The following is a 21,905-nucleotide window of genomic DNA, read 5'->3' on the forward strand; positions in this document are numbered from 1 at the left end:
TAATTCCAAATATTCTCCCTTTGTGTCTCTAACACAAAGCTCCTCAGAGGTTTAATTATAAATCATAGTCACAATTTAGCAAAATACAGGTATAAGGAAGGTACCCAGGTGATACAGTGAAAGAGAAAAGCCCTTTTAATTCTGGCCGGTAGGAAAAAAGGTAAAAAGACAAAATTAGTTCATAGATAAATGTTCTCATTTACTCCTCAGAATAGAAACCCTGGGTGTGTTGAGTGTAGAGATAGCCAGAGTGAAGAGGATTATAAGTGAAGAGGAAGGTGACAGAGTCTTTACTCAAAAACCTCAGACTGATTGATGGAAAATATGGGAGCTCTTGGGCCATTAATTTCCATTCTGTATTCACATAGCACAGAAGTATAGGATGAAATGGGGTGAAGAGCAGGAGACTAGCAAGATGGGCTTGGGATAGCACTTTCAACATTTCCTGAGCTCCTGTGTGACAGGGAGGAGCCCCCAGTTCCTGTGTGCCCTGAGCGGGACCTGGAGGATAGCTGGGAATTGAGAATAATGGGACTGACCTAATGAGGGGTAAAGGGACCTCATACCAGATGGTGTGGCATCCCAGCCTAGGCCAGAGTCCAGGAAGAGGTTGGGGTTGGCATTCAGAGGTTCTGGGAGTGAAGGTGGAGCTGAGTCAGTGGTAGAGGGATGCATACCAGCTCCTGGCCATGCTGGGGACAGACTGGGGCTAGTCACCAGCGACAAGAGCTGTATTACCAGAGTGAGCAAGGAACACAAAGGATGGCCGTTGCCCTGCTGTCCACTGCCTTGAGGACACATAGCTTACCCTTATAGCCAGATGCCACCTGGAGTGGCAAGAAGGAAAAATGAAACTTCAAAACAGAAAAGGAGGCTTTTTGGTGATTATGAACCTAAATTCGACTATATCTGTGTCAAAAAAGAGACTAAGTTTGCTGGGGGAGGGGAAAAAAAAAGCAAATGTTTAAACCAGAGGAAAAAGAAGATAACTCTAGATGGCAGGTATAAGTGTCCATTAGTTTAGTTTAGTTTAGTTTCTTTCCCCATTACCCAACAGGATGGAGGTTTGAGAGCAAGGTCAGATTATTTCTAGAAAATAAATAGTGCATTTTTTTATCCATCCTAATTGTAGTTTGTTTTGGGGCACTCTGAAAGTATTTTAGAGATTGTAAATAAATCAAGCATCCTGGAGTGGAGGGAGTTGTTTATATGTGGAAATAGTGGTCCATAGAGTTAGAAATATATAAATACTTGTTTGGATGTGGGAACACCAATATATTGAAATTGGATCTGGAAATCTATTCAATATGTTTTATATGAAAAGTGTTCCTCATCATTTCAAAAGTTCTAGGAGATGAACCCCAGAAGAAGTACTGGATGTGTGCTCCCCTGGCTGTGGCTTTATCTAAGCCATGGTTGGAGTCCATCCAGAAATGTTGAGCTGGGACAGTGGGGACAAAGTGGGGCACGTGGTGCTTTGGTGCTCCAGCAGTCTTTGTGTGTGTGTGTCTTCTGTGAAAAGCTGCTACAAGCTGACTCCAGTTTTTGTCAGAATATGTTTGTAAAAACCACATGTTGGATCAGAGACTCACAAACTGGATCATATTTTTCCTACCCAAACAATGTTATAATTGTGGTTTGAATTTAAGACACAACATCAATACATCATAGCTGTAATAAACACTACAACACAAAAGAGAAAATTTCAGCCTTTATAAATAATTTAGACTTTTATAAATAATTTAAAATAGCAAAACTGTAAACTCTATATAAAATATTTTATGGTCAACTTGGCTATGTCATAAATTTGGCCAAATATTAACATTTGATAGCTATCAGTCTTTAATTCATAATTTTACTTGCCATTTTATAACTAGGGAAAATATGTCAGGGAATAATTTGAATGCCCGGGTGTCTTAAAATAAGATGGTTTGGAATCTTAACTGTTTTTCTTCTATATGTAAGTCTCACCTGATCTTCAACTTGGGTTATTCAAGGCAAAACTGCTCACTGAAGTAATTCTTTGAGACTTCACTATGAATTTTATTCTAAGTAATTTGGGGAAAAGAAAAATTGCATGAGTGTTGCATTCATTATCTCTAGCTGTGTAACAAATGACCATATACTTAGCAGCTTAAAACAACACACATTTGTTATCCCACAGTGTCTGTGGGTCGGGACTCTAGGCACAGCTTAACTAGGTCTTCTACTTCAGGCCGTCTCATACGGTTGTGATCAAGTTGCCAGCCAGGGCTCATGGGATCTCTTTTGAAACTCAACTGGGGAAGGATCTGTCTCCAAGGTCGCACAGTTGTTGACAGAATTCAGTTCGTTAAGTGTTGTTGAATTGTGGGTGTTAGTTCCTAGCTGATCATTGGCCAGAGGCCACCTTCAGTTCTTTGTGGTGTTGCCTCCCCGGTATTGCAACCTGTTTCACGCAAGTGTGCAAGCCAAGAAAGCAATAGAGAAAGTGTACCAGCAAAAATGGAAGTCAGTCTCTTGTAACTGAATCACAGAAGTGAAGTCCAATCAACTTGACAGCATTCTTCAGTTAGAAGCAAGTCACTACATCCAGATGACTTTCAATGAGGGAGGAAAGCGGGGATCATGGGACTATCTTAAAGTCATCCTCACACAAGTGTGTTTAGCATATTAATATCTACTAACCTCTTCCTCTTGTTTTCTTTCTGACATATGATGCTCTTAAAGGAAACATAAAATAAAAGTTGTATGTGAGAAAAGGACCAGAACATGTGTGCTTTTTGTGTTGCTTACACAGCAGTGTGGTAGGTCGATGATATGGCTATGGGCTTGAGACTTTCATAATAGCAAAGGCATTGCAGTAAATGGGCACAGCAGACAATATTTCATAAGAAAGACAAATCTCAAGATAGCATCTTTGTTTTATTAATCATGGTATTTAGTGGCTGTGTAAACAGAGTGAGATCAATTGTAGTTCAAAAGGATTGGAGATGAAACTAAAGTTAGGAAATTTGAGAGAATAAAAAAGTAAAAAAGATAAGATGCAAAATATGGAGTAGCCACAGGGAACAAAAATTGCTGAAAGAGCAAAGATGTTTAAAGATGATTTGGGGGAAGTTTTGCCATGCAAAGTTCAATTTAACTATCTCTTTCATAGTGTCATGAAATTTTCTATAAAATGTTCACAGGTGTCATTTGTGATGGAGTATAGGATGAAATACTGAGATTGGTGTTATGGTAAAAGCAGAGCACCGCTTATGGAGCAAGTCTTTGTGTAAGGTACAGTGAATCAGCAATGTAATGTGAATAGGTTATTGTGTTATGGTCAGAAGAACATTGCCTTAGTGTTCAAATCCAGACTGTACCACGTACTAGCTGTGTAACTTGATCAAACTAAATTCTATTAACCAAATGTCAGATTGCTTAGGCTGAACTTGGCCTACACTGTTGTTTGGCCCACACATTAAACTCTTTCAAGAGTTGCCCAGTCCTCAGTTTACAGTCTTTATTGTCTTATACCTACCCATTTTATTCATATATGGGACCTGCCTATAATGCAGTAAATAGGGCATTTGACAATCCTTACAGCAGTGGTTCTCAACCTAGCACTGTTAACATTTTAGGCTGGATAATTCTTAGTTGTAGGGGGCTGGCCTCTGTCAACTAGATCACAGTAGCACTCCCCACCCCATCTTCAGTTATGACAACAAAAAATGTCTTCAGACAATGTCCCAGTGTTGCCTTGTTTTAAGGGGAGGGAAAAAAATCACCCATGGTTGACAATCACTGCCTTAGATGTTGTTTTATGGAAGAAAATAAGGTGTCACATTTGAAAGCATTTAGTCCATTTGGCTGAACCAAGTACCATGGACCTGGTGGCTTATCAACAGGAGAAATTTATTTCTTACAGTTGTGAAGGCTGGAAGTCTGAGATCAGGGTGCCAGCATGGTTGGGGTCTGATGAAGGCCCTCTTCTGGGTTGTGGACCCACGTCTTTTTTTTTAATCCTTGGGTGGCAGAAAGAAGGTGAGAGAACTCGCTGGGGTCCCTCCTATAAGGACACTAATCCTATTCATGAGTGCTCCACTCTCTTGACCTAATTATTTCCAAAGACTCCACCTCCTAATACCTTCACATCAGGGGTTAGGATTTCAACCTCTGAATTTTGGTGGGGACAGAAATATTCAGTCCATTGCAGCACCTAAGAGAGTGATTGAAACACAGTAGACACTCAACAAATGATATTTTTTCCTCTAAAAATGTGAAATTGGGCTGGGCGCAGTGGCTCACGCCTGTAATCCCAGCACTATGGGTGGCCGAGGCAGGCAGATCACGAGGTCAGGAGTTCGAGACTAGCCTGGTCAACATGGTGAAACCCGATCTCTACTAAAAATGCAAAAAATTAGCTGAGCATGGTGGTGCATGCCTGTAATTCCAGCTACTTGGGAGGCTGAGGCAGGAGAATCACTTGAATCCAGGAGGCGGAGGTTGCAGTGAGCAGAGATCGTGCCATTGCACTCCAGCCTGGGCGATAGAAGGAGACTCCGTCTCAAAAAAAAAAAAAAAAAAAAGTTGAAATTGAAATTGGAGAGTAGTTTCTCACACACAGAGTTAACTAGATATAAGTCGATATAAATTGAAAGACAGAAGACAAATAATATTATGTTAACTAACATAAACACTAGTTTGAGAAATCATTTGTAGAAGGTGCATATATAACACTTCAGCTGTATGTACATAAAAGCTGACCGTCAGCTCTAAATTTAGACAAATCAAACTTCAATTCTTGTCTCTTCCAATTAATACTTGGGTGTCTTAGGCAAACCCTTTAAACTTCCTAAGGGATCTTATCTATAATATGTATTATCTATAAAATGGAGACAATAATGACATGTATATCATGGTGTTGTGATCATTCACTCATTCATTCAATTTGTAACTAGTGTGTTTTGATGTTTCAGGGACAATTCTAGGAAATTGCGATACAGCAGTGAATATGAGACAGTTCCTGCCCTTCTGGGAATTTATTTATTTATTTATTATTTTTTGAGACAGTGTTTCACTCTGTCACCCAGCCTGAGTGCAATGGCACGATCACAGCTCACTGCAGCCTCAACCTCTGGGAATCAAATGGTCCTTCTGCCTCAGCCTCCCAAGTAGTGGGGACCACAGGCATGTGCCACCATGCTCAGCTAATTTCTTTCTTTTCTTTCTTTCTTTTTTTTTTGTATAGATGGTATGTACTACATTGCCCAGGCTGCCTCCTGATAACTTATTAGTAAATAGATGACGAACAATATATTTATAATGTAATTTCAGGAGATAATAAATGCTATGGGGATAAAGAAGTGTATGGAATAAAGAATGATAGAGGATGCTCTCTTACATAAAATAGTCAAGGAGATTTCTTAGAAGGTGAACTTTGAGCAGACATAAATGTAGGGAGAGAACACAGTATGGGTTAGCTAGGTGAAGGCTTCCCGGGTTGAGAAGGGAGCAAGTACAAGAGACCTGAGGACAGTAACATTCTTGGCCTGCTCCCAGTACAGAAAGAGGCTAGGGCTGCTGGATAAAAGAAATATATTGTGTAGCTAATTGATACATTTTTATATTTTTAATTTTTAATTTTTCTCATCACCAAATACCCACTTTTAGGAAACTCGAAATATGTATCTAATGTAGGAAGTGAGATGAGGTTCTGAGGTGATAGAATGCTCCATAAGATGTTATTAAGGAAGAGCTCACAGAGGCAACTCTCCAAGAAAATGAAACAGAATTGAAAATGGTCTTGTAAAATTCCACTTGGGGTGATGTTTTGTGACTTGAAGTGTAAGGGATGAGAACAGCATGTGAATTCCAAGAAAGCAGCACAGAATGGAAAATGGATTTACAATGTGTCAGACAGGGAGGCAACATCTTGCGGTGTGTGGCTTGCATCTCAGCGATGGGAAAGGTATGTCATGTGCCTGCTCCTCCCTGTGGCACACCACAAGGGAGGGTGAGTTGGCAACCACGGCCAACATACATCAACAGGAATTTTAGTATATGACCAGCAAGGGTCTTCTTTTGAATTTGTCTCCAAATTTGATTCTTTTTTTATTTCTTCCAAAGGGCTGGGCATGAGACAGAAATAAAGGAAGTTTGGAGGGGAGATGACGAGGATAGCTATGAAACTTAATGTCATTTCAGATTAACCATATTGGTTTTAGAACTTTGACAAATGTGACTGGTGTAATGATATATTTTTTACTTTACGAGCATTAGTTGGTTAAAATTTGCTTCATTAAGAATGTTGCATGATGCACTGAAAATCTCTATTAATAACACAAAGTTCAGCTATATCTTTTATAAATATTAGTTTGATTTTTTCACAAGAGGGCAACATTTAAAATCCACGTGGAGATGACAGAGAGGAAGGGAAGTCAAATAGAAAGGACATCAAATGGAGGAAAATTGAAGCAAAAGAGGTCTGCAAAATTAAGGGTTCGTGAAGGAAGAGTAGTGTCAGAGCTCAGGACTTAAGCAAATACAAAGACAGAATACAAGGAAAGAAAGGAATGTGAGACTGGAAGATGTACACTATCCAAATCTTTTTCCATTTGAAATCTAAGAAAAAATAAACCAAAAATAAATCCTGGACTGAAATCCACTAATATGTCAATTTAATTTTGTGCATTTGTGTTGTATGTAAAGTAAACTGACTTCAGACAGAGTCAACTTTACTAATGACAAATTTAGAGTATGGATGCAGAAAAGTTAACTGCTAAAATAGGGACTATAGCAATTAGTACATAATACATTTATCTCTCCAAATGGCTTTTTTGAGTTAGCATATGATATAACACAATGCAGAAGAACTTATCAAAATGAGCTCAATTAATATTTGTGGTTTGGATCAAGAATCAAAATATCACCTACTATGATACAAGGTTCGGTTATTAGGTTTATGGCCAAAACTCATGAGCAGCCAACACATTCATGAAGGACACGTAGGAAGTTCTCAACATAGGATCTTATTTATTAACACAGGGGCTGTAAGAGTATAAACATTCTATTAAATAGGGTCAGCAACTAGTTTAGAAACGAAAAAGAATAAATATGTTTGATGTATCATTTATAGTGACTGAAATAATGCTTTCTGTAATATAATGGTACCTAACAGGGCTAGCAAAAATTCCATAAATAAAATGCTGGGATGAGAAAAGCTTTTCAAAAAGACTGACTGACTCTCAAGGAATATTCAATATATAAGGTTTTTTATCCAGAGAAGTGGCCTGGGAGAATTCGAATTGAATAAATATACTTTAAAATGGTAATTAAAATGGTGAGCTTTTGCGAGATTTTGCAGTGTTTTTTATATTTGAAAAAAATTACACATTTTTACCCATCATCTTACAATAATCAATAATTTACATAATCCTAGTCTTTTAGGTTAACCAGTCTCTCCTCATGACTACCTAGGTCCCATCCTTGCCTTCTCCAGGTTGACACTCTGAACGTTCTGCCTGCCTTTCCTCACTCTGATTTCCAGTTGTATTCCTGAACCCTTCTACCCTCTGTGCTGGTCTCCTTTCCATGGCCTTCTCCTAGTACCCCTCCAATCTGGTCCCTGAGACAACAACTCCTCCTCTGACAGTATCTCTAGATTTTTGTGTTGCTTACAATGTGTTGCTCTTCAATTAAAGCTATTACTGGGCTTTCAGTTACACCAGGCCAGGCATAACCCTCCCCTGACATGAGTTCACATGCCAGGAATTTCTGTGATGTTTATGAAAGAGAATTGTTCACAGTCTATAACCTCTGTCTGTCAAACCTTCACAGGGTGACAAAAGTTACAGGAAACAAACTGTATACAATATAATCTTTTGTATTTGTGGTGTGTGAAAACTAAGAATAATAAAGATGCACTCTGATGCAGAAACCCAGTTTTGGGGAGTGTTTGGATTTGAATTTGCTAGAACTGGTATTTTCTTCCACATTGGAAGAAGAAAACCACTCCCAGATGTCTTTATTTTTCTGACTAATGGAAGAGCCTTCACAATTTAAATAATGAGGGGTTCAATTAGCAGAAGTCTTGTGATTCATTTGCAATCTAAGCAAACAAATTCTAGTCTACAAATTTTTACAAAAGTTTGTGGTCATCCTATGTTTGTCTATTGAGTTTGGCTATTGTTGGTTACATTCAAATAAATTAAAAAGGAACTGGTAAGTAACAAAGAAAATCTCGGAAAGTTTTTTACACTTTTCAGTTAACAAGAGAAGACATGGAATAGATGTAAATTTAAATTTATATAAACATGTTCCCTAATTTAATTGGTCTAATCACTTTCTTTATTGATCTCATGTGGTCAAGAAGAGTAAATATTCTATTCACTCTTACATTATTAAAATGGAAAATTTCAACGCAGTACTTAAATTCCACCAGACTGTCTTTTTCCAAATGCGATTCTAACTTAAATTGTTTTTAAACTAAGGTTAACCTAAAAAGTTAAAACCTATAATTTCTGACATGTATTTTGTTCTTATTACTTATAAACTTGATTATTTATGAACTTGAAGTTGTACTATTCTGAGGTACTAAAGAAGAATGCTAAATTCATATTTAAGGTATGATGGTAAAAATAGAGAACCAACAGAAACATGGCCTAGACATCTTTCCTTCATCTTTCAACCAGAATATGTCTCAACAAAGTGAATTATGTTTCGTTCTCCTTTTTTTCCTTTTCCCCTTTTTAGGAACTATAGCTGTCTCACATAACAAAAATGTTTTCATACACGTTTTATTTAAACTTGTCTAAGTCCTGATCTGTTTTCTTAACATTTGCTTTATTTTTAATGATTCGCTCAGAATATATAACATCTGCTTAAAACCTTTGACCAAACCAGCTTTATCGATATAAATCAACAAACCAATTGCAGTGTAGGGAAAAACTGCCATAAAATACTTGTGTAACCCATCACTGAATCACTGTGAAGGGACTAATGTTTGGAAAGCTTTTAATTTTAGTTATAAAGTTTCTTGAAACAGATGTGAAAATTCACTCATCTCCCACATTGTCTAGTTCAAGCAGCTGCAAATTATTTCGTGGATTACATTTGAAAGAACGTCCTGGGATTATTTCATCTAGGCAGCTGTTATTTCCTTAAATTAAATCAAAACAACGTTTTTTGTTTGATTAATTCTTGGTTATTTGCTATTGTGTAAAGATGAAAACTCATGTCTTTGGTCATAAATTAGTTTATTTTCCTCAGTAGTGTTCCAGTAACTCAGAAGATACAACACACTTTTAAAGGGTACCTTTAAAAACAAATTACTGCTTTGATCTTCCTAGTACGAAAAGAAAAAAAAAAATGTAGTACTCTCTTCTTTGTAAGTTCTTAAATATAACATTCATATAATGCACACATTTTACTTGTAAAAATAGTTAGAGGCAAGAAGTGTCACTGCTCAGCTTTAACTACTGGGATGATAATTGTTCCAGGTTTTCTCAGTCAGATGGTCTATAGTTCCATTCCAGACTCCTTCACTAGATCCAGACTTGTCCCTCTGAGTGTCTACCAGATGTCCGTACGTATATCTTGAAGATAGCTCTATCTCAGCATGCGTGAAACCAAAAGCACTATCTCTTCCTGTATTCCCTAAAAGTGGTAAGATAAAGAAACCTGTTCAGATGGCACATTCAGTTGTTCACTGCATCCTACTGAATCTTCCTCTGAAATTACGTTTCAATACATTTCTTTCTCTTCTTACTCCTAGTTCCTGCTTCCCGCCACATCTCCCTTTTACAGTTTTTAAAATTTTTCCAGTGGCTGTTAAGTGCAACAAATATATTCCTTCAAAAACTGATATTCCAAAAGTCAATCCTATGTAAAGATCAGTTTATCAGGTGATCAATTAATTAATTACCAAATTATACAAAATGTTACGGTCAACAAATATCAATGAATGCCTAGTCTGTGCTAGACATACTTCTAAGAAACTGAGATTATAATAATAAATGAGAAAGATCAAATTTCTATTCTAAGGTGTCAGAAAAGAAAAATATTTTAAAATAAATGTAATAGGTGTGTGTGTATATATGTGTCTGTATGTAAATGTGTGTTTATGTTTAAGTGCGTGTATATTTGTGTAAGTGTGTATGTGTGTACAAAGTGAAGTAATGATAAGGGCTTTATGAAGAAAATAGAGCCAGATAAGAGTATAGCAAATAATTTTAAAATATTCTTTTGAATAGAATCAATGAATATGATTGCATTTACCTCATAAATATTATTCTTAAATATAGTCAATGAACATATTCTTCTTTATATCAATTTAAGGAATATTTATTTAGTATAAAGCAATAGAACATAGGAGAGTTTATTTTAAAATATAATTTTTATTAATATGTTCATGACATATATTCTAAAATAGCACTGTCCAATAGAAAAATAATGAGTTACAAATTGAAATATAATTGAAACAATGTAGTAATTTTAAATTTTCTAGTACTCACATTAAAAAAGGAAAAATAAACAGGTAAAATTAATTTTAATAGCACATTTAAACTGATATATCCATAATATTATCATTTCAACATGTAGTCAATAGAAAACTTATAAATTAGATATTTGCATTATTTTCTTTGTACTATTTCTTTGAAATTCTGTGTATATTTAACTCTTCCAGCATAACTCAATTCAGACTAGCTGCATTTCGAGCACTCAATAATAACATGTAGCTAGTGACTCATGAATTCAGCAGTATAGTTCTACAGTATATTGAATATATTCACTATATAAACTATATCCATGATATTTAGTTGAATATATAATTGTATAGTCTTACGTATGAATATCTTAATAAGAAATGCACTTATAGTTGTGAGTAATATATTTATTAATTCATTCACTGGATATTTTAGTTGAATATATTCATGTCATTGAGGAATATTTTATAGTGGTTATATTATTCATAATATTGACTATATTCCAAAAAAGTCCTACAATTAATTTTTTATTAATTTAGCAAATTATTTATTTATTTAATTGGTTTTTAATAAATATACCTACAATTATCTTTGGTTTTTTTTTTTTTTTTTTTTTTTTGCAGACAGAGTCTCACTCTGTCTCCCAGGCTGGAGTGCAGTGGCACAATCAGAGCCCACTGCAGACTCAGCCTCCTGTTGGGCTCAAGAGATCCTCCCACCTCAGCCTCCTGAGTAGTTGGGACCACAGGCATGCCCCAACATGCCCAGCTATTTTTTTTTTTTTTTTAAAAAGACAGGGCCCCAGCCAGGGTTCGTGGCTCATGCCTGTAATCCCAGCACTTTGAGAGGCTGAAGCGGGCAGATTACTTGACGTCTGGAGTTGGAGACCAGGCAGGCCAACATAGTGAAACCCCATCTCTAGCAAAAATACAAAAATTAGCCAGGCATGGTGGTGGTATGCACCTGTAGTCCCAGCTAATTAGGAGGCTGATGCAGGAGAATCACTTGAACCTGGGAGGTGGAGGTTGCAGTGAGCCAAGATTGTGCCACTGCACTCCAGCCTGGGCAACAGAGCAGGACTCTGTCTCAAAAATAAAATAAATAAGTAAATAAAGACAACGCTCCACTATGTTGCCAGGCTTGTCTCAAACTTCTAGGCTCAAGTGATCCTCCTACCTTGACCTCCAGCCAAAAGTGTTGGGATTAAGGCACAAGCCGCTGTGCCTAGCCAGTTATCTTTCTGAAACACAGAATTGATATCTTCCTACATGATTATTATAATAATGTCATAATTATTATAATTATTGATTATCTCCCTTTATCATCTGAGACTAAACTCTGTTTTAATATTCCATTCCACTATCCCTATACATCTCAGGCTACAGTCATATTAGCTGCATAACATTTCAGAAAGTACTATTGATATGGTTTGGCTCTGTGTCCCCACCCATATCTCATCTTGAATTGTAATCCCCATGTGTCGAGGGAAGGACCTGGTGGGAGGTGATTAAATCATGGGGGTGGTTTACCCCATGCTTTTCTGAGAGTGAGGGAGTTCTCTTGAGATCTGATGGTTTAAAGGTGTTTGGAAGTTCCCTCCTTGCTTTCTCTCTCTCCTGCCACTATGTAAGATGTGTTTTGCTTCCCCTTCACCTTCTGCCATGATTGTAAGTTTCTTGAGACCTTCTCAGCTATGCGGAGCTGTGAGTCAATTAGACCTCTTTCCTTTGTAAATTGCCTAGTCTCGGGAAGTTTTTTATACAGTGTGAAAAAGGGCCAATATATAAAATTGGTACCAGGAGTGAGTTACTGCCTAAAGATACCTAAAAATGTGGAAGCAAATTTGGAACTGGATAATGGGCAGAGGTTGGAACAGTTTGGAGGGCTCAGAAGACAGGAAGATGTGGGAAAGTTTGGAACTTCCTAGAGACTTGTTGAATAGTTTTGACCAAAATTATGATGGTCATATGGACAACGAAGTCCAGGCTGAGGTGGTGTCAGATTGAGATGAGGAGCTTTTTGGGAAATGGAGCAGAGGTCACTCTTGTTATGTCTTAGCGAAGAGACTGGTGGCATTTTGTCCTGCCCTAGAGATTTGTGGAACTTTGGAGTTGAGAAAGATGATTTAGGGTATCTGGCAGAAGAAATTTATAGGCAGCAAAGCATTCAAGAGGTGACCTGGCTTTTGGTAAAAGTTTACACCCATATTCATTCACAAAGAAAAGATCGGAAATTGGAACTTACATTTAAAAGGGAAGCAGAGAGTAAAAGTTTGAAAAATTTGCAGCCTGACCATGCAGTAAAAAATAAAAACCCATTTTCTGGCAATAAATTCAAACTGGTTGCAGATATTTGCATAAGTAATGAGGAGCCCAATGTTAATGGCAAAGACAATAAGGAAAGTATCTCCAGGGCATGTCAGAGATCTTCACAGCAGCCCCTCCCATCACAGGTCTGGCAGCCTAGTAGGGAAAAATGGTTTTGTGGGTCAGGCCAGGGCCCTGCACCTCTGTTCAGCCTTGGGACATTGCGCCCTGCGTCCCAGCCACTCTAGTTCCAGCCATGGCTAAAAGGGGCCAAGGTACAGTTCAGACCATGGCTTAAGAGGATGCAATCCCCAAGTCTTGCAGCTTCCACGTGATGTTGAGCCTGCTGCTGTGCAAAAGACAAGAGTTCAGCTTTGGGAGCCTCCACTTAGATTGCAGAGAAAGTATGGAGGTGCCTGAATGTCCAGGCAGAAGTCTGCTGCAGGGCAGAGCCCTCTCAAGGAGAACCTCTGTTACAGCAGTGCAGGTGTTGGCTGTTGCTACCCAGAAGTTAGAAAACTGCAGGAAATTGTTTCAGAGTTCATAAATCTTTTGTAATGTTAATAGAAGTATAGAGATTAAAAAAATAATCAACCAACAGCCCTTGTACCTACAAAGTCCACCCAACTGGAGCTGCTGCTAGAGGAAAATGAGTGGTTCTACCTCTCTTCTACCTGTTAAATCTAGTTACTGCAGCTGCTTGACAAATCCTAAACTTTATGTGGCAAACTAGGTAGTAAAAGAGTATAAGCAATGCAATTCTTAGTTTTCTAGTCTTCCAATACAGGGGGGCATGGAAGCTAGTAAGCATAGGGGCAAGTGCCAAAAGACAATAGCTGGCATTTTACCCCCAACCTCAGTTGCTTTCTTATATATTTCATATAACAGTTAAAACATTTATTTTTCTTCTGGGATGGGGTTGATCACATAATATTATAGTTCTCTATCTTCTTAACATTCTTCTCCCACTTACTAGACAGTTCAATTTCAAAGCATCTAAACAGGGCAAGTATATTTTTTAAAATTTCCGTCAGTTGATTTGTATATTATCCTTCTTTACTACTGTTATCTTAATAATCACAGACTTCTTTGTTGTGGAAACTATTCCTAATTGCTTCTAAGAAACTTCTAGTTTACCAAATTTCTTTTTAACAGACTAAATTTTTATCTACTTGCAATCAAAGATGGTATATCTCCCATATCTATGGCACTGGGCTGGATATTGTAGAGAATATTTTGGAGAATATCTTAGGAAAGAAGCCCCCAAATAGGAAGGAAGAAAGATAGAGTAGAAGAAAGAGAGGAAGAAAGAAAAAAGAAGGAAGAAAAGGCAGAAAGGTTCTGATACTTTAGGAGAGGCAGTACTTTACTACTTCTCTTCTAGGTGGTTTTTTTTGTTTGTTTGTTTTTGTTTTTGTTTTGTTTTGTTTTTGGCTGAGCCTGAGAATTAAATTGACACAAGAGAAATTAAAAGAAGAAAATCCTGTGAATTTATTTAATGCCAATACAGTTTTACATGGCATGGGAGCTCTCAAAAGGAAATGAAGATCCAAAAACAGAGTCAATCACTTATATGCTGAATCAAACAAAGAATAGTAAATTGTGAAGAATCTAATAAATAATATGGAAAGGCTTACAGGTTGAGATATTTTAAAAGATCTGTACAGAATTCTCTCCATCTCAATTTTTTTGTACTTGATGATAAGAAGTTGCTTTTCTTGTAGTATAAGGTGGGTATCTTTCACATAGGAATTTCATTTTTTGTGTTTTTAAGAAACAGAATGAAGGTCAGAGTAATTTTCTTGCACCTGCTGTATTTCAAATGCCTTTAATCAAAATAGTCAACATGCCAGAATGGCATATTTTTACCTCCTTCAATACCATTGGTATTCAAAGATTCTCAGTTTTCTACGTCTAGGATATGTTCCTGGTATTTCCTCCCTTGACTTAAGCAGTATTAAAAAGTCCTTGGACAGAATCTTACTTAATTTGTTTTTCTCCCTTTCCATTTTCATAATCTTTCCAAACATTCCTAAGTTTAGGCATTTTTGGGGTTTTACTTCCCTTAATTATTTAATCCTAGGCACCTGCTCCCTTAAATAATGTTGTTAAGGAAATGGAGCTAGTGAGACCTAGATTTGTATTTTATTTTATTTTTGTTCTTTGTAAATTTAGCATAGATTATTAGTATCCTCCCATGACCAAACCAAGTTTTTTTATGGTTCTGTCACCCTTTAGAGCTTGGTAAGTATTCAGTAGTTATTAGGAGCTCATTGATCATCTTTAAAATAATGAATATTTGTAAAGAAAGAAAAAATGATTGGATATTTTTCAGAGTGAGGCCTCTTCTAAGACTGCAGGAGCCAATTTCACTGCCATTGCCACAGTCACATCTGACACTACAAGAACCATAGCAGTTGTTGAAGCAGTTTCAGCTTACAGCACTCTGAAGTCTCCAGTGAACCAGCAAATGAATTCCAGAAGGCTTCTGACTCTAGGGTTCTCTGCTCTCCCACACTGTGACAGTTATTCTGAACTGGAAAAAAGAGGTGCTATCCAGATGGGGTGTGAGGAGCTGCTAGGAAATCTTCAAAAAGTCTCATTAAATACTCTCAAATTTGCACATGAAAGGAGAGTTCTGGCAGGGAGCTTTACTGTTCATCAAAATGCAGTCATAAATTCATGTCTTATTACCTTCTCTACATATGTCAGACAATCTAAAAATGCTTAGATAATTGCTATGGAGCTCCATACCATGATTCTGTATCTTATTAGTAGAAAAATGGTACAGAAGCAAGTAGATAGTTGATGCTTTTGGCCTTTGAACATATCCTTAAAGGTAATGAGGGGCCAGCATGTCTGGGCTCCCCAGCCCAGAATTAACCACATAATTTCTTCATATCAGCATGAAACACGTTAATAAGTCAATGTGGTGTGCTTTGTGGCTCCAAGATAAAAATCGAGAAAGCAACTTTTAGTTCTAATTCATAACAAAATGGCCCCCAAAAGGTGATTGCTTCATTTAAACAAACACTCTTCTTTTACATAATCAATGTCTTCTTTTTAACTGATGTATCCTAAATCATAGAAGTATGATGAGAATGTATGGGAAGCTTAGATTTGAATTAAACCATTTAGCACAATGCTTCTGCAAAACTCTAATTTGCCCACTATCAACAATTATTCGGCCTCTGCTTTTAACGTTTCCAAGAATGGGGTGATCACATCTCCTACACAGCACTGTACAGTATGCCTTTGAGCAACTATAAATGTTAAAATGTTGTTATATTGATGAGAAACACACTCTCCTCTTATACACATTTCTTCTCTGCAGGCACAGGGGGAACTCTAATATTTCTTCTCTATGACAAACCTTTAGATATTTGAAGGTTGCCATTGTGGAAATAAATGAAGACTACACAAATGAAAACAAGCAGAGAATATTTATCTATTTATTCAGCGCTGGTTATAGCATGGGAGTCAGCCACTATCACTTGCATTTACCAGAGACCCAAAGGCATACAGGGGAGTAGGAAAACTTCATAATAATAATTTTTAAAGGGAAGGCTTTGAATATGTTCTGATTGGAAGACTGAAGAAGGGCTAACTAGAAACAGACTATCTTATGCAATTGGTTTTGCGAGCGCATTTAGCTTTCTTCAGTTGGTTCTGAGTTGGAAATAGGGGTGAAACGAGGGAAACTGATCTTTATTTATGAAGTCCTGAATGTTTTGAGCCAACGGCTGCTGAGGTTGTGGGTCAGCGTTCTAATGCTGCATATGATCTGGCCCAGCGCAGTGGCTCACACCTGTAATCCCAGCACTTTGGGAGGCCGAGGGGGGCAGATCACAAGGTCAGGAGATCAAGACCATCCCAGCTAACACAGTGAAACCCTGCCTCTACTAAAAAAAAAATAGAAAAATTATGCAGGCATGGTGGTATGTGCTTGTAATCCCAGCTACTCAGGAGGCTGAGGCAGGAGAATTGCTTGAACCTGGGAGGAGGAGGTTGCAGTGAGCCGAGATCGCACCACTGCACTCTTACCTGGGTGACAGAGCAAGACTCTCTCTAAATAAAAATACATAAATAAATAAAAATAGAAGATCCACCTATTATCTGCATGTATATTTAATCTCCCCTCCTTTGGTCACTCTCTTTTTTTGGCAAAAGGATGTTGGTTAAAAGGTAAGGTGAGGGATCCAGAGCTTCACTGCTTGATGATTGTTCACTTGTATCCTTAGTCAATTGTATCACGAGATCTTCTTAATCTTTTTTGTTGCCTCATCATTGTGATCATTTGATGAGAGAGTGGCCACATACAAGCATTTAAGACTCTATATGGAATTCAGTGTACCAGCATCATGGACACTACGATAAAAACAAAAACAATTTAAGTCAATTTAATATTGACCTGGTTCTTCAGAGCCAATGGGGTGACTGACTTGGTTCTTCAGAACCAAGAACTTGAATTGTCCAACCCAGTCTAGAAGAACAAATCTCACAGGTCATGAGGACCAAAATTAGAGAACCAAGTAGTCTTTTGTCAAGCTGACATGTAGACTTTTCTACCATACCTGTTTCACTGATCCAAGTATAGCAAGAAGTATCAGCAGTGGTATAGATACCACCATGACTAGTGAAAAAAAAAATCCAGAAGAATTCGATTGTTCAACTATCTTGCCAACAGTTGAGATGGATCTGTATTCCATCTAGGGTAGAGGTAGTATCACTTATAGTTTCTGCCACCATTAGTGATACATGTCTTGCAGTCTTCTGTTTGCGGTTCCTATTGCTGGAAACTGCTTTGGTTGTTTGTATAAACAATGAATCAGTAACTCCTCCAAGTAAAGTGCCTGAATACTAAAGGATAGCCTCATTTAGGAGCTTGCATCAGAGTTAAAATTTCCAGGCTTGATGATCTATAGAATTAGGGTGTCTGTGTACTGGTAAGATTTGTAATGTTATTTTTATAGTGCATGACGTATGTGTGCGTAAAGCAAGCAGGACTAGCTATCTAGATGCAAGGAAATTAGTATCTGGTAGGAACACACAAGGATCCAGAAAAAAGAAATTATTCATGACCTGAGGTTGGGATCAAAGCTGTTCATTAGTTGGGTTACACATGTGAATCTCTATTAGTCTCTTTCAAGTGACAAATAATTGGTTCATCTTCCTATGAAGGTTGTTGAATTCAAATTTATAATTACATAGATTCTAACTAATCGATTATAATAATAGGATTTGTGTGTGTGTGTGTGTGTGTGTGTGAAAGGGACACTAGCAAAATCACAGGTTGATTTATCCATGTAAGTTCAAGTGGAAATGCCATTGGATTTAATTCCCTGTGGGCTCATTTGATGAGACTGAAATTTTCCAAGGGTTTTTGATTATGGTAGTTTCGTGAGGGATAGCATATCCAGCAATCAATGAATTTGAAGGTTACTATTTAGGATAATCCAAGATTAGTGTTAGAAAATGATTATGCTCTGATAGGAAATTTTAATAAGAATAAAATGAAGGAGAAAAAGAGTCATAGTGGGTGGGTGACTATCAGGGGTCTTTAGAAAATGAGAAGAATGATTGTAATTAAGTAGATAAAAAACAAAATGGCAATTACACCAGAGATCTTGATCCCATATTGTGGGGAGAAGCTGTCTACTCTCTGAGGTCATTATCTCCCTCTGAAGGTCTTGAGTCAGCTGTCTACTCTGAAGATTTAAGATTGTTACCAGTTTATCTGTACCATGATGAGTCATTTCATGGAGGAATTTAACTAGTATTCATTTGAAACCATCTGGTTCCACCAAAAATGCCACAGATTATCTGAGCAAAGCTAGAACTTTTTTTGTTGTTTGTTTATTTTTGTTTTGTTTTGTTTTTTTTTTTAGAATCAGGGGCTAAATGTTGGTATTTTATAATGGTGTCTTATAATTACTCCAGAGATTTATTCTCTAAAATTTTAGATAGGTTCATAACCTTGATTAAGGCTGCCTCTTTAGCAAAATAATCTGTTAAAACATTTCTTTTAGCTTCTGTATTGTTTATATTTTCATTAGCTTGGATCTTTGTAATAACTACATCTGTATGGAACAGGAGTGTATCTAAAAGTGTTTTAAACATCTTCTCTGTTTGATGGAGGTTCTAGCAGAGTTAGAAAACCCTTTGTTTCCAGAGCACCCCAAAGTTGTGTATTTTTTTAAAAATTGTGCCTGCATATATATTACTCTGAGGTCTTTGTCCAGTTAACAAATTCAAGTACCTATAATATTTCTGCCATCTGGACTAATTTTACCTCCAATAGAGGACCATATCTCACAGACACATAAATTAGTGATAGCATACTCTGCTTGATAACCTCTAGTTTCAAGTTTTGAAATATGATCCAGCAACAAATAATATTTGGTCAGGGTTTTCAATGGCAGTTCTTAAAAATACTGAAGTGCAGAAAGTTTCCTGAGGTAAGAAAATCACGGGTTCACTTCTTCTGGTAGGGGCAGGAGAGTAGCAAAAATAGGGTGTTCTAGTGGTGAACAGTAATGTGAGAGGGAGAGAGTAACAATCTCTCATGAGTGTTTAATGCTGGTTGAAAAGTGTTGTGTGTTCAGAAGCAGTAGTAATGTCTATATTGCATGAGGAACCATGAGATCAAGAGGAGAGTCTGTAATTAGCTCTGCAGAAGCACAAGGTTTTGAATTGGCACCTAGGCTCTTAAACAAGAGGACTAAGCCTTGGTAACCAGGTCAAAGTGGTAAGTTTTTGATGATTCTTATGAAGTTGAATTAAAACCCTAAGTGTTTTGCACAAGTAGACAACAAGGCTTTCACTTGGGATGCCTATGGAAGAAATCTGTTGACAAGCCTTCCTCAGATTCCAGAAGGCCCGTTCTTGATTTAGACTGAGTTGTCACCATCTCAGGAACAATTTATTTGACCCTCGTTTGTAATATCCGATTAAAACATGCAATCCTCCTGATTGTTTTTTGAGGGATCTAGGATGTTTTTATGATCTTTAGTCATCAGAAGACAGTGATTTTCCTCCTCACATACATTATGCCTTCAATAATGAATTAGATTTTTGTAAAAATTATGATTTATCTTTTGAAACTTTATATATCTTTAGTGCTAAAGCTGAGAGTAAGTAATTGGAATCCTTTTTACAAGCTTCCTTGTTCTCTGAATGAAGTAGGAGATCATAAACATATTGTAACATAGCTGAATCTCAAGAGAAAATTTAGGTCTTTTCATTTTTGATTGAGGACCTGGGAAAAATAGAAGTGGACTTCAGTAAACCTTTGGGGCATGACTATTCAGGTTTACTGTTGTCCTCCCCAGGTGAAGGTAGAAAGCAAACATTGAGAGTGAAAAAGGGGAAGATGTCAGTTATATTTTGATTGGAGGTTGTTGATGGGAAAGCTGGAGGCAGACTAATTAGAAGCAGAGGATTTATGCAATTGGTTTTGAAACATATTTGGTTTTGTGTGGTTGGTTCTGAGTTGAGAACAAAGGAAAAAAATAGGAGAGCTGGCAGTCATTGACCAAGTCCTGACCATTTGGGGCTGATTGCTGCAGAGGTTATAGTTTGGCTTCCCCAGTGGGTATGGCAGAGGTTGTGTGTCAGTTGTCTGTGGTCATAAGTGCTCTGCCCACTCTCCAAATATGCAGTCTCTCACCGTTTTGTCTCTTGTAAATCTTCACATATAATTTGTCTCCAACTACGTCTAGAAATAATTTGAAAAATAATTGATATATGTAGTTAGATTTTTGCAAAAGGGGATATATATTGTTTTGCTTAACAAACTAATGGCAGATACTTGAAAACATGAATTTTTCTCCTTAATTCCGCTAGAGTTAATTTTTTTTCTCTGTAATTGTTTGTGTTGTTACAGAGGATCTTAATGATTTAAGAATGGAGGGAGTAACAACCCTGGTACCTTCTGGGAACAAATTTAACCAAGGCCGTCCTACTTACCCGGCTGAGCCTCAGGCCAAGGTCACACTGAACATCTGTTCAAGGTGTGCCAGGTAAAAGACATAATAGGTATAGTATATATAAATATGATCTTGATTTTTAAAATCTAAGATTTTCATGCAAAGATTGTACTCTTCTGTGTTAAGAACATCTTTTCATTCCAGTGATCTTTTGTGCTAATATTGGCAAGGGAGTTAGTTATGCAGTTTATCCTGTGCCCAATGCCACTCACACCAACAATGAATCAAAGAGTTTAGATTGTCTTCACTTCACAGCTTGAGACTATTTTATGTCTTCTGTCTCTGAATTTCATTCTCTGTCCGCCATTCTGTTCTCTTTCAAAGAAAATTTAAGGGCTCTGAACATTCAAAGCCACTTTTAAAGCACCTGCATAGAGGAAGAGTTTGGCCAGGTACAGTTTAAGATCTGATATTATTGACCTCTTAACCTGCCCCTCATCCTGTTCACCTCCTGGAAAGAATTTAATCAGCTTGACGCTTTTCAGTTTTGGCAGCTGGAAGCAATCTTTGCATATACTGTATGTGGCCAAAGAAGTAGCTTGTAGTTACTGCCAAGTCAGCTCCCAGTGCTGGTCTAGCAGAAACTCACCAAATAGCTAGAATTCATTCTTTTGTAGGAACTAAATCTCATTTGCAAAGAGGCTTTTAAGCCTGTTTAAATGATAAAACAAGCCTTCTAACCCTTATGTAAATGGTCCAGATTAGCAAGAACAATGTACTGGCTGGCCAAATTTATCTCCCTTTCTTTATGTCTAGCTGCTCTATTGTACCGTTTGAGAGGAGATTAACTGCTTGGATATAGGGAGGGAGGAAAGTGTAGGAAAATCAAACCAGATTTTTGTAGCTTTTTCTCTTTTGCTTTACCCCTTTGGAAGTTTTTTTAATTTTCACAGGCTTAGAAAAATAGAAAGGACAGCTCTTAGAAAATCAGGGATGTTATTTGAGGCCATTGAGAGAAATGGCATAGCATAATGAAAACAGCAATGGAAACATTGCTTCAGACAAGTAATATTTGGTGGTTGACTTTTTTTCGTAGGGCTGTGAAGAGAACTTCTAATATTTATGTGATGATATTTAAGCATCCTGAGTGAACACAGTCATTGGTGGATGAGTTATATGACATTTTGTTATAAACTTTGTAGTATAGTTGTACATTTACA

The 21,905-nt window shown here is 37.2% G+C and overlaps 1 protein-coding gene across 3 annotated transcripts in view; it reads left to right on the forward strand.

The window, feature by feature from the left end:
• The window catches only part of C8H8orf34 (chromosome 8 C8orf34 homolog), a 480,957-nt gene that overhangs the window by 274,458 nt on the left and 184,594 nt on the right, over nucleotides 1-21,905 (forward strand). For all 3 annotated transcript variants that reach the window (XM_008000806.3, XM_008000808.3, XM_038000419.2), the window contains exon 8: nucleotides 20,643-20,778. In XM_008000806.3, coding sequence (XP_007998997.2) covers nucleotides 20,643-20,778 — 136 coding nt within the window. The remainder of the gene's footprint in view (nucleotides 1-20,642; nucleotides 20,779-21,905) is intronic.

This window comes from Chlorocebus sabaeus, chromosome 8 (genome assembly GCF_047675955.1).
Source record: "Chlorocebus sabaeus isolate Y175 chromosome 8, mChlSab1.0.hap1, whole genome shotgun sequence".
Lineage (NCBI taxonomy): Eukaryota > Metazoa > Chordata > Mammalia > Primates > Cercopithecidae > Chlorocebus > Chlorocebus sabaeus.